Consider the following 13052-nt stretch of genomic DNA (forward strand, 5'->3'; position numbering starts at 1 on the left):
GCAAGGGCCAGACGCTGGAGTCGGTGCCGTCGCGCGGCGATGACGTAGCCGGAAGCCAGGCTGATGGAGGCGCACCGCCTAGTCTGCATGCGCTAGCCGACTGGACAGCGGCCGGCGGGGCGAGCCACTGGCGCGCGCCCCTGGCCGGCGGGCGGTGCGCCCCATTCCCGAGACCGGGACCTGAGCACCGAGGGTTCGCGCCCCGCCCTCGGGTCGGAGCCGGGAGGCGGCCTCAGGGAGCCAAACCCGCGCTCTGAGAGCTTCCCGTGCGCCAGGCCCAGGGTGAGGCGGTGGGTCCAGGCAGCAGGACCGACCGGACGATGAGTGACAAGCTCGACAACCAAGCAAAGTGAAGGGCGATCCCGGCTAGACCCGCGGGGCGGCGATGGCGGACTTCATGAAAGGAGATGGAGATGGGGGCGCGGTGGGAAGCCACTGGGGATGGGGGTGTGAGATGGGAGAGAAGGGATCGGAGGGTGAGGATGGTAGGAAGGGTGGGGCTGGGTGTGGGAAGCACTAAATGGAGGTCTAGATGTGAGGCGATGAATCCTGGACGTCAGCACCCAGAGTCCACCCCTCATCCCAGCCCATGCCTGTCTCCACACAGGGCCCTGGGCCAATGGATGGCTGCGGCCAGGACAGCAGCAGTGCCCTGGGCACCTCTGCAGCCCCAGTCCCCGACGAGAAGGAGGAGGAAGAAGGAGGAGCTGGGACAGCTGCCAAGGCAGGCCCTCAGCCGGGGCTCTACAGCTACATCAGGGACGACCTGTTCACTTCAGAGATCTTCAAATTGGAGCTGCAGAACGTGCCACGCCACGCCAGCTTCAGTGATGTCCGACGCTTTCTGGGCCGCTTTGGCCTGCAGCCCCATAAGACCAAGCTCTTCGGCCAACCTCCTTGCGCTTTTGTGACATTCCGCTGCGCCGCTGAGCGGGACAAGGCCTTGCGTGTACTGCACGGTGCCCTCTGGAAGGGCCGCCCCCTCAGCGTGCGCCTGGCCAGGCCCAAGGCCGATCCCATGGCCAGGAAGAGGCAGCGTGAGGAGGAGGGCGAGCCTCCAGCCACGTGCGTGGCTGATGTAGTGACCCCTCTTTGGACGGTGCCCTATGATGAGCAGCTTGACCGGAAGCGGCTGGAGTGTGAACAGGTGCTGCAGAAGCTTGCCAAGTGAGTGTGAACACAGTCACCCCCTCGACCCCGGAGCTCTGTTTAGCTCCATGCTTGGTCAGACCTGCCTGTGCTCTGTACAGACCTCCTGGGCATCTGCACAGACTCTTGGGGAGCTAGCCAGTAAGACCCTGTGCTACCAGTGGGGATAATGAGGTACAAAGTGAGGGTCCTAGGCACCTAGGCGTTTGGAGAGTCGTTGGAGATGGTTTGGGGGCTGAGTCTAACCCTGGTCCCCCCTCACTCTGCAGGGAAATTGGGAACACCAACCGTGCCCTGCTGCCTTGGCTGATCTCGCAGAGGCACAAGCACAACAAAGCCTGCTGCCCCCTGGAGGGGGTCCGGCCATCACCCCAGCAGGTGTAGCCCACAAACCTTTACCCCACGCTCCTAAAGAAAACCGTCCTCACCCACCCCTTGCTTTGCATGTGCTACTCGTGTTGGTCACTAGCCTGCTAGCTGTTGTTGGCCTTGTCCCCTGGATTGCCACACCCGATGGGGGAGCGGGGGCTTCTCACACAGTGCCCTCTCCCACTCGCTGTGGTTCCCTCCGTGAACAAGTGGTGGTGGGCTGCCAGGTTAAGGTCAGCTGTGTCTCTCTGCCTCCCTCTGCTCACCCTGCAGACCGAGTATCGGAACAAGTGTGAGTTTCTGGTGGGCATCGGAGTGGATGGAGAGGACAACACTGTGGGCTGCCGGCTAGGAAAGTACAAGGGCGGGACCTGTGCGGTGGCGGCCCCCTTTGACACTGTGCACATCCCTGAGGCCACCAAGCAGGTGGTGAAGGCCTTTCAAGAGTTTATCCGGTGAGGACTTGCAGCTGGGAGAAGGTTCCGGAATGTTCGGACTTATCGCAGAGCCTGAGTCCTGCTGGGGAAAGGTGGGGGCGAGAGTCCTATGACTGTGGTGGCCTGGTGGGTGTGGCTAAAGGAGAGCAGGAAGGTTGCTTGCCCAGTTCTGGTCAGGAGATGTTGGGGACTCAGGGCTGCTTATGGCTCCTACAGGTCTACTCCGTACTCGGCATACGACCCAGAGACATACTCAGGCCACTGGAAGCAGCTGACCGTGCGCACCAGCCGCCGTGGCCAAGCCATGGCCATTGCCTACTTCCATCCTCAGGTCTCAGGCTGGGTGGCCCTGCTGGGTGAAGGTGTCCCAGCCAGAGTGGGCTGCATGCAACACAGCCTCACGGCCTTTTCTACTGTCTCCTCCAGAAACTGAGCCCCGAGGAGCTGGCAGGGCTGAAGGCCTCCTTAGCGCAGCACTTCACAGCGGGACCAGGCAAGGCCAGCGGGGTGACCTGCCTCTACTTCGTGAAGGAGGGACAGCGGTGAGGAGCCTGGATGGGAGGCTGGGGTGAATCCTTTCGAGGGCTAGCAACACTGACTGGCCTCACCACCCACAGAAAGACACCCAGCCAAGAGGGCCTGCCCTTGGAGCACATAGCTGGGGACCAGTACATCCACGAAGATCTGCTGGGGTTGACCTTCCAGATTTCCCCTCATGCCTTCTTCCAGGTAGCTGAGTGCCCTGGGGATCATACAGACACATGGAGGCCCAATGTGACACCAGGACGTAGTTGGGATAGTGGGCTAGGGTAGGTGACAAGTGTTAGCCTGCACAAGTTTGGGGGAGAGCATTCAGGCGGGGGAGCCGTAAGTGCTGTGAGGTAGTAAATTTCACTAACTAGACCTTTGTGATATAACCCTGCTGGAGAGACACATGTAGGGAGTGGGAGCTGGGTAGTGCCAGGGCTCTGGTGTGAAGTCTTCTGTGCCTGATGCTGATGGGGGAGGGTCCCACACATCCATCACTCAGAAGTTCTTAAGTTAGGGATGTGGGGGGTCAGCATCAAGTTGCTTTTAAAGTCAGGGCCCTGAGTGAGGTTGCCCAACATCTTGTAGATGGAAGAGCAGTTGGACCACTAGGGGTGCTTCAGCAATTAGAGGTGGGGAAAGGTGGGATCAGATGAGTGAGCCAGGGACTGGCCACAGGTCTTAAGAGAGGGGGAGTTCCCCGGGGAATGCAGACACTTGGTGGGGCGCTGCAGGGGGAGGCAAATTTGGGCAGTGGGGCTGCTTTGACATCCTGGGTCGTGCTGGCCCACCTCAAGGTGAACACCCCAGCTGCTGAGGTGCTCTACACAGTCATCCAGGACTGGGCCCAGCTGGATATGGAGAGCACAGTGCTGGACGTGTGCTGTGGCACTGGCACCATCGGCCTGGCCCTGGCCCGGGTGAGCCCTCCCACCCACCTCAGCTGAGGATGCCCTCTCCTCACCCAACCCTCCTGCTATCACCACTTTGTGACCCCCTAGCCTGTCCCAGATCCTCTTCTACTCCCCACAATGCCTCCTGCTACTCTCCACCCCAGGCCCCTGGGGAGGTGCAAGGCACCATCAGCCTGTAACCTCCCCTTGATTCAGAAGGTGAAGAGAGTTGTGGGGATTGAGCTGTGCCAGGAAGCTGTGGAAGATGCCCGGGTGAATGCCAACAACAATGGTGAGAGCCAATGTACCACACAGTGGCAGTCCCCACTGCTATACACTTTAACACCACACCTAGAACCCATTACATGGCTTCTAGGGAGTGGGGGGATGTGGGGACACGTGACAGAAACTGCAGAAGGTACAACAGGGCCCCTAGTGTGCACCCACCCACAAAGCCTGGGGCTGCCTGACAGGGAAGGAGGGTGAGCAAGCTCCCTGGCCAGTGAGTTTTCCTATGGCATCTCTGGTCAGGGGCTTCAGGACACCACAGCGGGCAGCTCAGCGAGCCCTGTGTGGCAGAGCATCCTGGATCCCAACAGGCTTGCTGTACCATCTGCAGAGTTGAGCAATGTCGAGTTCCACTGTGGGAGGGCTGAGGACCTGGTGCCTGCCCTGGTGAGCAAACTGGCCTCCCAGAAGCTTGTTGCCATCCTGGACCCACCCCGTGCCGGCCTGCGTGAGTAGCCTCCATTTGTGGATGGTACCGGGAATGGAGGGCAGTGACGTCTGGGTGATGTCCACATCCATTGGGCTACCCCTTCTTTGAGATGGGAACCTCCCCTTAAGGAGTCTGCCTCCTCAGATTCCAAAGTGATCCTGGCCATCCGCAGAGCTGAGAACCTCAAGAGGCTCCTGTACGTCTCCTGCAACCCCCGCGCGGCCATAGGCAACTTTGTAGAGTGAGTTTAAGGTGGGGGCTTGGGGTGGAATAGGGCCAGCACCCAGCCCTACGCCTCCCACAGGAGCCCAGCCATGTGACTGACCTGGACTATTCCCTTCCCACCATAGCCTCTGCAGAGCCCCATCTAATCGGGTGAAGGGCACCCCCTTCCGGCCAGTCAAAGCTGTGGCTGTGGACCTGTTCCCGCAGACCCCGCATTGCGAGATGCTCATCTTGTTCGAGAGGGTGGAGCACCCCAATGGCACAGAGACCCTGGAGCCCCAGGACCCACCAGCTCAGCACTCACCTGGGCCCCCAGATGACACCCAGCAGGAATCTGGGTCCTCCCCTCCTTCCTAGGCCCTGGAGCAGTGGAAACCAGCCTTTCCAGAACAAGTCTAGTCGGCTTCACGGGCAGAAACCAAGTAGCTCCTCAAATCCTTGCCTCACCCCAAAACACTGAGGTAGTACTACCAACAGGACATTAAGACCCAGCTGTCCTGCCCAGGGCCTTCCCGTTACTGTGGGTTATAGGCTCTTGCACCCTGCACACAGGTACACACACACTCATTCTTTTTGGACCACAAGGGCCAGAATAAACAACTGCTAAACTACTGATGTTTCTGTGATGAGAAACCAAGGCCAAGTGTGTGTGTAGGGGGTTGTCGGGGTGTACAACACAGGGCAAGGGGCTGGCCTTGCCTGTCTAGCCCCCACTTTCCCTGCACCAAAGGGAGGACCGTCAATTTTGTTCCACCCCCAACTGAACCCTGAAGAAGGAAGCTGGACTGGGATGCTGTTTGGCTACTATGGGGAGCAGCTGTGTCCAGGCAAAAGCCCTAGGCTCACTGGGGTTTGCTCCAGAGAGGTTCTGGCAAACTGAGGGTCCACAAGACCCCCTAGTCTTCCACAGCTAGAAAAAAACACCAGTCAGAACCTTTTGGACAGGTTTGTTTTATGTGTCCAAACAATCAAGGCTCGCTGTTACAGCCATGGATCAGCCACCATCTGGGACATACATGACGCACAGAGGTGGCATCAGATCAGCAGAGGCTCTCCTTGCCCTCTACCCCCACAGCACAGCTGTGTGCACACCACACGCACACCACACATGGGACAGGAAGGATATGGTGGGGCCACAGAGGCTCACCCACTTCTAGTAACACGTGCACAAAGCTTTGGTTCATAATGGCGCATCTGGCTGTTTTAAGGGCAAACCGTCAGTCAATTATTCATTGCTGCAGACAGGAAGCAAGACAGAAGCAAGTGCATAATTACAGCAATTTGATTTGAGGACTCTGTTTTATAAAGGTCAACACAGAAGCTAACCTTGGTCACATGGGTGCTGAGGGAGGGATACACTGGGTGGCCTACAAGGCCAACATTGTCTTCCCGGAAGCAGACACCACCAATTGTCTTCCTGGAAACAAAACACCATCCACAGGGGATGTGGTGGACAGGCACACCCAAAGAACATAACAATGCAACCCAGCACTGGGCTCCTGTATCTGGCAGTGCACCATGAGCATGTGGCACCCTGAAGAGGTGCTGGGAACAGGAAACCAAAGGCTAACCACCACTACCTTACATGTGGGGGACAACCAAGGGCCCCCGCACCCTCTGGGACTCAGAGCAGGGTCACATCTAACCCTGCACCTGTCCACAGGGGCCACCTGGAGAGCACAGGCTGCTGGTCAGAGGAGTGAGCTGGTTACCAGACCTGGCTGCACAGGGCAGCTGCCTTTGAAATCCAGTGAAGCTACCATCCATGTGCTTGCACCAAATCTGGAGAGGAGTGCCAGTTTGTGATCAAGAATGGATTGCACTACGGGTCCTTGTTCCCTCTTCTTAAATAAACCCACGTGCTAAAATTCATTAATTGTTTATATCTGCTACATGATTCCAAATCTATCTTCTACACACTGTAAAAGTTTCTTTCCAAATGCTAAAATATCATAAAAGCTTTAAAAACTGAAGAGTGGATAGAGAGATTTGACTGTGCAAAAATCTTTAGTAAAAAGTTGCTAAAGGCCAGTGAAGGTAACCAGCCTAGGTGTGTTTTTAGGGCATTAAGACTTACTCAGAAGGCCCTGGCCGGTGGATAGCTCAGTTTGTCAGAGCATCGTCCTGATATGATATGCCAAGTTTGCGGGTTTGATCCCTGGTCAGGGCACATACATGAATCAACTAATAAATGCATAAATAAGTGGAACAACAAATTGATTGCTTTTCTCTCTCTCAAATCAATAAAAAAAAAAACTAATTTTTTAAAAAGACTTCGAAAAATGGATCACAACCCAGCTCAGGGCTTGGGAAACAAGCCAGGCAGAAACACACTGGCTGAAAAATAATCACCTTGATTTGCCTGCAATCTCTGAAAAATAGTTCTGATGCTAAAATTGTGTTTATTTTAAACCTAAAAGGTCTGAAATACTCATTCCTGTTACATTTTCAGGGGAAAAAAGGGGAAAACACAGGAGGCAGGAAAGGGGATGGTGTGCCAGCATGCGCCTTCTGACCAGGTTCCTGCAGTGGCCTGCAGGAGCCCTAGACACAGGGCGCCATAGCACTTGGCCATCACTTCTCATTTCATCTGTGATCCAACTATCATTTCTTGTCAGTGCATGTTACATACTAAAATTCATGAAAATCTTCATAAAACCAGTCTGCAGCAAATCCGTAAAAGCATAGGTCATCTCCAAGCTCAGCTTCCACCTGCACGGGCAGGCTGAGCTGATGCTTGAACACGTCCACTCAGACCTGTGGGTGGCCCACAAGGAAATGGTATAGTAGAATGTGGCCCTGGCTGTCCCCATACACTGGAGCCCCACCCCTCTGGCCCCAGCCTCAGACATGTGGCTGCAGGGGAGGAACTTAGATTGGAGATGAGAGGCTGCAGAGTGAGCGGTGCATGGTCTCCTGGCACAGAGCTGGCAGCCCCCATGCCCGGTCCACCACCTCCTCACACGTCCACAGTGCACAGGGGCTCGCCACCAGGCTGAGCAGATGCCACAATAGACATCTTGGGCTTCTTCCGCGTCTCCTCCTAGAAAAACAATGAAGGTCAGGGATGCCAGTGAGGTGGGAACATGTTGCAGCCCAGCTTCAGGCAAGAGGCTCCAGAGGGAGATGGGTGGGTGGGGGGTGAGCCCAGCAGACTGGTGCCAGGCAGCCTCTGGAGTAGGAGGGCCCCCGTGCTTTGCAATTTCAGGCTGGAAAGAATAAAGGCCTGAGGAGTGGGCCAGGCAGGGGCCTGGATGGGAGGATAACCCTGGACACCATCAGAGTACATGATTCCCTGGGTATCAGGACAGTCAATAATGAAGAGCCAAGGAGGTTACAGCCACCAGGGATACGCCCCTAGTGGGTCTCTCTCCTCACCCCTACCTGAGGGCAGCAGCGAGGCATCCCCTGGACCCAAAAAGTCCACAAAGACAACAGACACCTACTTCAGGGTTTATACAGGCCCAGGCTGATACCACAGCTGAAAAGATCCGAGACCAGAGGCTCCCTGAATGGGTGGTTTTAGAAACGGCATGGGGACTGAGCCCTACCTGCATTCAACCGTTCTGTGAACCACACTCCTTCCTCAGAACTGCTGAGGACTCTAAGAGGAAAAGGTCCAGGATGGCAGTCTGTCACCCACAAGGACCCAGAGTGTGTGTGTGTGGGGGGGCGCGCACGCAAGGGGCAGAGTGCTAGCCAGTGCACTCCCCTGCCCTCAAACAGCCAGCACTAAAAGTCAGTGCATAAGAGGCCGGGCCCTTCACAAGCACTATCAAGCTAGAGCTGCCAGCTCTCTAATTTAATTATATAAAATAGGGACTTAGCATAAGTATCACGAATGCTAAAGCTCAAGGAAAAGCAAATCTAATCTGGATGGCTTTTCAGGTGCCTGGGCACTGCCAGGGTATCAGAAGCCAGTGATGGGTTACTATGGGACAGCTTCCCCCGCCCCCCAGCTGCCATAGTGTGACACAGCTTGGTACCCTCCCCTGCCTTGGGGGCAAGGGGATGGAGGAGCCATGGCCTGTGCTCACCCTCTCCTCGGCCAGCCTCTTCATCTCCTCCTGCAGCTTGCTTAGGATGTGCAGGTTCGGCTTGTTCTTCTTGGCATACTGCTGCAGCTCGATCACACTCTTGTCTGAGGTCTCCTAAGGAGCACAGTGCCTCCATCTCAGGTCTGCCCTGGACCCCACACCAGCTGCCCCACCCTCAACCTGTGCAGAGAACATTATGCTGCCCCCACTGCCCCATCCTCAGTGGACAGAAAGCCACAACCTGCTCTGGGACAAAAGCACCCAGGTACCCAGCTGTTTCCAGTCCTATCCAGACCCAAGGAAGCTAGCCACTGCCTTAGATACAGTAGTCAGCCAGGCTTGCTGTGCCCAGAGCCCTCTGACTGAAGTGGTACCTAGGCTGGGAGGCCATCAGCCCCAGCCACTGAGCTCTCTGCATGCTCTAAACCAGGGGTGGGCAAACTTTTTGACTCGAGGGCCACAATGGGTTCTTAAACTGGACCGGAGGGCCGGAACAAAAGTATGGATGGAGTGTTTGTGTGAACTAATATAAATTCAAAGTAAACATCATTACATAAAAGGGTACAGTCTTTTTTTTCAATAGTTTTATTCATTTCAAACGGGCCGGATCCGGGGGCTGTAGTTTGCCCACAGCTGCTCTAGACTCTCAGTGTAAGATCCAACTGTCCTAAGGCCCTCCATCTCTCAGGACAACTACTGTATTTGGGGTGCCAGACCCCACCTGTCTTCCAAAAGCCGCATGCTGGGCTGTTCCCAGGCTTGACCCCTCGCCCTCCAGCTTAGGAAAGGTTCCCACCCATGGGCCAAAGTGGGCTTTCTCTCCTTCAACCTTAGCCCGAGAGGGTACACAGAAGGCAAGCATATATAAAAGGCAAGGTAAGTTTCATGTGCATTGCATCCAAGTTTTCTCAAAAACACATATCCTGAGGTTCCTCTAAGGAAGTTGGGGACCTGTCACTTCCTTCATCCCACCTATCATGCCCAAAGCAAGAGCATCTTCAGGGATGGTCTGAGGGTCTACTGTGTGATCTTTGGAGTTACCACCTGTAGTTCCCCAACTGTACACTGATCATCCCTCTACTTACTGGGGTGCTGATAACCCAGTGCGTTTTCTATAAACATCAGGGGGGGAATTAAAAATGTAAACACTCACCTCCTAGTACTTCCCTCCACCCAACAAAGCATCTGTCATCCAACTATCTGCGATCTACCTAAAGGTATTGGTTTAAATCTCAAGATCTTGGCAAAAGTAGCAGAAACAAAACAAATGACACACAGGCTGTTGAATTAATTAAAGCTCAGTAACTGTGTTCATAGCCAAGAGAGCTGCCCTTGCATGCTCACTCTCCCTCAGCCACTGTGTGGCCTCAAAATAGCATAAGGCCTCCCATCACTGGACTAAGGTCTCGGGGCTGGCAGCACTCACCATCTGCACTTCTGCTGCTCCAGTCCCTTCCCTACACTGCCAGAGCCAGGCCCAGGTCCCTTGGGCAGGATGACCCCACCCCAACAAAGTCACAGAAATAGCCCAGCAGAGAACCCAAGAAAGGTGGCCATGAACAAGAGCAGAGTTGCGTGACTCTATCCCTGTGACAGTGCGACCCCAAGCATATACTCCAAGGTTGGGAGGAGAGTCCCATTACCTGTTTGACCATCTTGCTGCTTTCACGGCCATACATGCGTAGTAAAGACCCCCAGTTCTTGACATGTGGGTGCAGGAGCTGAAGGATTTTCTGAGAGGCTAACTGCTTCCCAACTCTCTTATTTTTACCTGTGAAGAGGGGAAGGATACACAGAGAGGGAGTCACAAATATCCAGCTATCCAAAACAGTCACCTTGCCTAAAAAGGAGCTCATCTGCCCCTCCCCCCTCGAGCTGAGGGCACATTCTACAGGAAGCAGGTGAGAAGTGCTCCACCACCAAGCTGAGCACAAGCACCTCACAAATTCCAGACCAGGACCCACCCCTATCTCACTTCACAGAACAGCCCATCAGAGGCTCTAGGAGGTCAGGACATGATCAAGTCACACAGCTTAAGGGCCCTTCCTCCCACCACAACCCCATACTTCCAGACACACTGTCAAGCAGCAATGAGGTGTCATGAAGCATGTGGCCTCAGGTTCCTTGGAGGAGGCACAGGAGGAGGGTTTTCCCAGAAGGCCCAGGCCACCACACTTTCAGACAGGGCTTCCCAGCTTGGAGGAGAGAATTCTGGCACCAGGATCCCTCTTCTATTTCAAGCTCCGCCCACCTGCTTAGGAGCACTTCTCAGTGGGACTGGTGTCTGCTAGAGTGCGAGGCACACCAGGTCTCAACGTGGTTCTGAATTTTCCCAGGGTCAACTTGTGCACTACCTTCTAATTTATACAGCATTGGTTTTGTGTATATCGTAGTAACAAAAATTTTTCTTTTAAAATAAAGTTATATTTTAAAAGGCCGTCATTTCAAAACTCACATTAGGTAAAGAGCACAGGTAGTGCACACAGACCAGAGGCAGAGGGGCAGCACAGGAATGCAGAGCATAGCGGGGTGGAGACTGCTGCTGTTTGAGCAGCATCGACCACAAGGACCAAGAACTGTAGGGGGCAGAGATGGCAGGAGGGGCACACATGGCCTAACCAGAATGAGCAGTCCTAGCCCAGGGGAGAGAAGACAGAGACAGCACAGACAGGACTACCAAAGTCGAGCCTCAGGCTGACTGTGTTTCAGATGTTGACGTGAGATGCTGGTGGACAAAACTGTAGGGAGCCAGTGCACACAGCTGGAGCTCAGGAGCAACAGCAGGCAGTGACTGGGAACCAAGGCAAAGGGGCTCAAAACTCCCAGAGAGACCCCAGGATGGGGTGGCAGCAAAGCAACATCCCCCAGTGGTCATCTGCCAGCATGGTGGGTGGCAAGGAGGAGGAGATGGGGTCCTTACACCAGCCGCGCACTGTGTGCTTGCCGCACGCCATGACATATTCACTCTTCTGGTTTTTACCAGGAACCACTTCAAACTTGATGGATGTGTCACCCATCCCATGGTTTCTAAGAAAAAAACAAAGACAACAGGTGGCATCTGCTGAGGAGGAGGAAACAGCTACTTCCAGAAAGTTAAGGGCTCTCTCAAGACAATGCCAACCCTTTCCCCAAAACTGCTTCTCAGCTGGAGGGTGAGGTTCTCCAGGTACACCCAACCTGATCCCATGGGGCTCTCTGATGGACCGCCAGGGAACACTTGCAATGGCTCTCGGGCTTTAGCATTGCCTCTTGAGTCAGGATCAACAGCCAGTAAGGATGTTGGGCACCCAGATAGAAGCCCCCAACCAGGCTTAGGACGGGAAGCTCCCACCCTACCTTTTAAGGCACTCGTGGAGGATCTGATAGGGAGACAACAGTCCGGCCTTGCTGGTCAACTCGTAGACCCGCGAGTCCTCGATACTGATGTGGTTAAAATACTACAAAACAAAGCAGCCACTCCTAAGTACTGGCCTGGCAGAGCTGCTCCCCATGCTGTCTGCTTCCCCCAGAGGCTTACTGTCCTCCTTATTGCTTCACAGAGCACCTCACACCCCCCACTTCCCTGTCCAGCTGGCCCTCTGGAGACAAGGATGAGTAGCTGCACTACACCAGGCTAGAGACAGGGCATGGATGGGGTGGGAGACCTTGGTACAGTGAGGACCTGGGCTGCCTAGCTAGCCAGCCCGGATAGCCTTTTCTGAACCTGAATCTTCAGACTTCACATAGTCTGAAATCTAAGGATAAATAACCTTTGGAGAAAAACTTGAACATCATAAGTGAGATTACAGAACAGAGAAGGTAAGCAAAGCAAAAGCTGCACTCTAATTCTCCCCAAAGGCTACAAAGTGCCTGGTCGGGCTCTAGTCTTAAACACAAATGTTGTCCTGGATTTAAAAGTGATCACTGCGACCAAAGAATAGAAAGGTTAACAAGAAACCACTTAACCCGTCAGGGAAAAAAAGGGAAACTCTGCACAAAAGAGACAGGAGCCGCCCCCGGGTGAATGGATGCCAGTCAGGAGCGAGGTTCACCTCCCCAGGAGGGGCTGCCATAACAAAGTACCACAAACTGGGTGGCTTAAAACAACAGAAATTAATTTTCTCTCACTTCTGGAGGCCAGAAGTCAAGGTGTCAGCAGGGTCCTGCTCCTTCTGAAGCCTCCCAAGGAAGAGCCTTCCTTGACTTTTCCAACTTCTGGTGGCTTGTGGAAGCCTAACTCCCATCTCCACGTGGCGTTCTCTCTATCTCCCTCCCCTCTGCTCTGAGCAGGGAGGTGGGGCTCCTCTACCTCCACCTGCTTCAGTGAGGAGACAGGCTCACTATGACTGCGTGGAGGAAAGGAAGGCACTGTTTCTGAAAAGTACTGTTGATTCTGTGAACAGGAAATCCTCTTGCTATCACCTAGTTATTTGTTTTCTCACAGGTTCCCACAAGACGCCTCCATCTCAAGCGCCCATATCATTGTGGATCAATTTCCAGGAAAAGTTACTTATCAAGACGTAAGGCTCTGGGCCCATCCTTAATGGCTGGTCAGGCAGCCAACACATCAGCAATGTCTGGTTTTCTCATTCAGCCTGTGAGGACTAACTTTCTAACCAGTAGTCGGCACCTGGGCTGTGGACCTGTAATGAGGCTGAGCAGGTGGATAACTTATGAACCCTACAGCTCCAGGTTCCTCCCTGACAGAGCTAAAGCC

General features: G+C 54.5%; 2 protein-coding genes across 12 annotated transcripts in view; one reads left to right on the top strand and one right to left on the bottom strand.

The window, feature by feature from the left end:
- On the top strand, positions 1-6191 carry TRMT2A (tRNA methyltransferase 2 homolog A). Of its 8 annotated transcripts, none has more exons than XM_036354428.1 (12): positions 7-424; positions 608-1167; positions 1419-1527; positions 1792-1973; positions 2172-2286; positions 2382-2497; positions 2573-2684; positions 3281-3403; positions 3593-3668; positions 3996-4112; positions 4239-4335; positions 5983-6191. In XM_036354428.1, exons 1-12 carry the CDS (start codon positions 386-388, stop codon positions 6020-6022), a joined length of 1686 nt encoding a protein of 561 aa, XP_036210321.1. In that variant the 5' UTR covers positions 7-385; the 3' UTR covers positions 6023-6191. The 8 variants fall into 8 exon arrangements, 6 of the variants coding, with proteins under 6 accessions (XP_036210322.1, XP_036210321.1, XP_036210318.1 ...); XM_036354425.1 differs by lacking the exon at positions 5983-6191 and adding an exon at positions 4445-4930 and having other exon boundaries at positions 8-424; positions 3596-3668; XM_036354426.1 differs by lacking the exon at positions 5983-6191 and adding an exon at positions 4445-4930 and having other exon boundaries at positions 9-344.
- Positions 5606-13052, bottom strand: part of DGCR8 (DGCR8 microprocessor complex subunit) — a 26648-nt gene continuing 19201 nt past the window's right edge. For all 4 annotated transcript variants that reach the window (XM_036354422.1, XM_036354423.1, XM_036354420.1 and 1 more), the window contains 5 exons: positions 11693-11793; positions 11277-11383; positions 10000-10127; positions 8357-8470; positions 5606-7362 (listed from right to left, as the gene is read on the bottom strand). In XM_036354422.1, coding sequence (XP_036210315.1) covers positions 7279-7362; positions 8357-8470; positions 10000-10127; positions 11277-11383; positions 11693-11793 — 534 coding nt within the window. In that variant the 3' untranslated portion in view covers positions 5606-7278. The remainder of the gene's footprint in view (positions 7363-8356; positions 8471-9999; positions 10128-11276; positions 11384-11692; positions 11794-13052) is intronic.

The sequence above is a fragment of the Myotis myotis genome, unplaced genomic scaffold, assembly GCF_014108235.1.
Source record: "Myotis myotis isolate mMyoMyo1 unplaced genomic scaffold, mMyoMyo1.p scaffold_m19_p_20, whole genome shotgun sequence".
NCBI classification, from domain to species: domain Eukaryota; kingdom Metazoa; phylum Chordata; class Mammalia; order Chiroptera; family Vespertilionidae; genus Myotis; species Myotis myotis.

Bases quoted from the DNA above. Each gene is read 5' to 3' on its own strand.
- TRMT2A (XM_036354424.1), top strand. From the start codon at position 386: ATGGCGGACTTCATGAAAGGAGATGGAGATGGGGGCGCG. The intron at 1,168-1,418 runs GTGAGTGTGAAC...CTCACTCTGCAG, and splicing joins GTGCTGCAGAAGCTTGCCAA to GGAAATTGGGAACACCAACC. The intron at 2,685-3,280 runs GTAGCTGAGTGC...GCCCACCTCAAG, and splicing joins CCCCTCATGCCTTCTTCCAG to GTGAACACCCCAGCTGCTGA.